The 1,080-nt window shown below is 43.8% G+C and overlaps 1 protein-coding gene across 1 annotated transcript in view; it reads right to left on the bottom strand.

Moving 5' to 3' along the window:
* Positions 1-497, bottom strand: part of LOC106937865 (5'-nucleotidase domain-containing protein 1-like) — a 26,552-nt gene extending 26,055 nt beyond the window's left edge. Inside the window, exon 1 of the mRNA XM_015019593.1 lies at positions 322-497. Within this exon, the coding sequence (XP_014875079.1) occupies positions 322-474 (153 nt within the window). The 5' untranslated portion in view covers positions 475-497. The remainder of the gene's footprint in view (positions 1-321) is intronic.
* Positions 498-1,080: the final 583 nt, after the last annotated feature.

Here is a 1,080-nt window from a genome sequence, read left to right as displayed (position 1 = left end):
GAGCGTAAGGCGCGGTGACGTGTATGGGAAAACATAATCGGCACCCTCCAGACGGGGATTTGGCGCCCCCTCTGGTGCTGCGCCTCTATGCGTTGCATGCGCTGCATACCCACTTTTTGCACCACTGCTGTTGATTAATATCTGCTGCTGTGTGACACAAAAGGCTGCACTCTGTAAAAGTTTTTCTTCTATGTGGTTAATTTCCATTTGTTTTACACATTTTCAGCAACATTCATTTTATGGAGATTTTCAAACAGGGGGCAGGGTCTGAAAGAACAATGGTTGCTAAATGGAAATGGCTTCCTCAGTCATCAAACTTACCTCAAATTTTCCCCTTTTCTCCTGCGGCTCCACCTGAGTCTTGTTGGACAATGCTGCGTCACTCTTCGGAACGCCCTCTCCCTCCATTTCTTCCACTATCATCACAGTCTCCCACTTCCCAAAGGTGGTGGCAGGGAATATGTCTGACCTCATGCTATCTCCAAAATACGCCACCTGCAGATTCAGAAGGACAAAGCACCGTTTCATTTCAGCTGTCTCATAGGGACCATGCTCTCAGCAGCAAGTAGAAGGAACCACAACAGTGTCTCTAGGATGAGAGCCTTGCAAAACTATTCACACCTTTTGAATACCTTCACATTTTGTCATGTTACAATGTTACTCAAGTTTGAATAAAGTTAAATGTACTAGTGAAGTGGAAAAATATGTATGGTTTTCTAAATTATTTACAAATGAAAAAAAAGCGTGGCATGCATCTGTATCAAGTCCCCTTGACTCAACACTTTTTGTCTTTTGGGGGTTTGTCTCTACCAGCTTTTCACATCTGGAGAAGGAATTTTTCGCTCATTCTTGGGTGTAGCGATGAACTCAGACCTGAGCCTTCAGAAATTCATAAATGCAGTTACAAAGTCAGCCTTCAATCACCTGAAGGACATTCCAGGTTTAAGATCTAAAAGGACTCATCCAACCTTCCAGACCTTTCAGGTCTTCTGGTTCTGGGCATGCAGAGCAGACATAGAGAATCAGCATTCAACTTCTATGCACCAGAATCTGGAACAACCTCCCAGAAAACTGCAAAAT

This window comes from Poecilia latipinna, unplaced genomic scaffold (assembly GCF_001443285.1).
Source record: "Poecilia latipinna isolate Pla-1442-1.1 unplaced genomic scaffold, P_latipinna-1.0 Scaffold2453, whole genome shotgun sequence".
Lineage (NCBI taxonomy): Eukaryota > Metazoa > Chordata > Actinopteri > Cyprinodontiformes > Poeciliidae > Poecilia > Poecilia latipinna.
The sequence above is the reverse complement of the archived record's forward strand: the minus strand, read 5'-3'. Positions and strand labels throughout refer to the sequence as shown.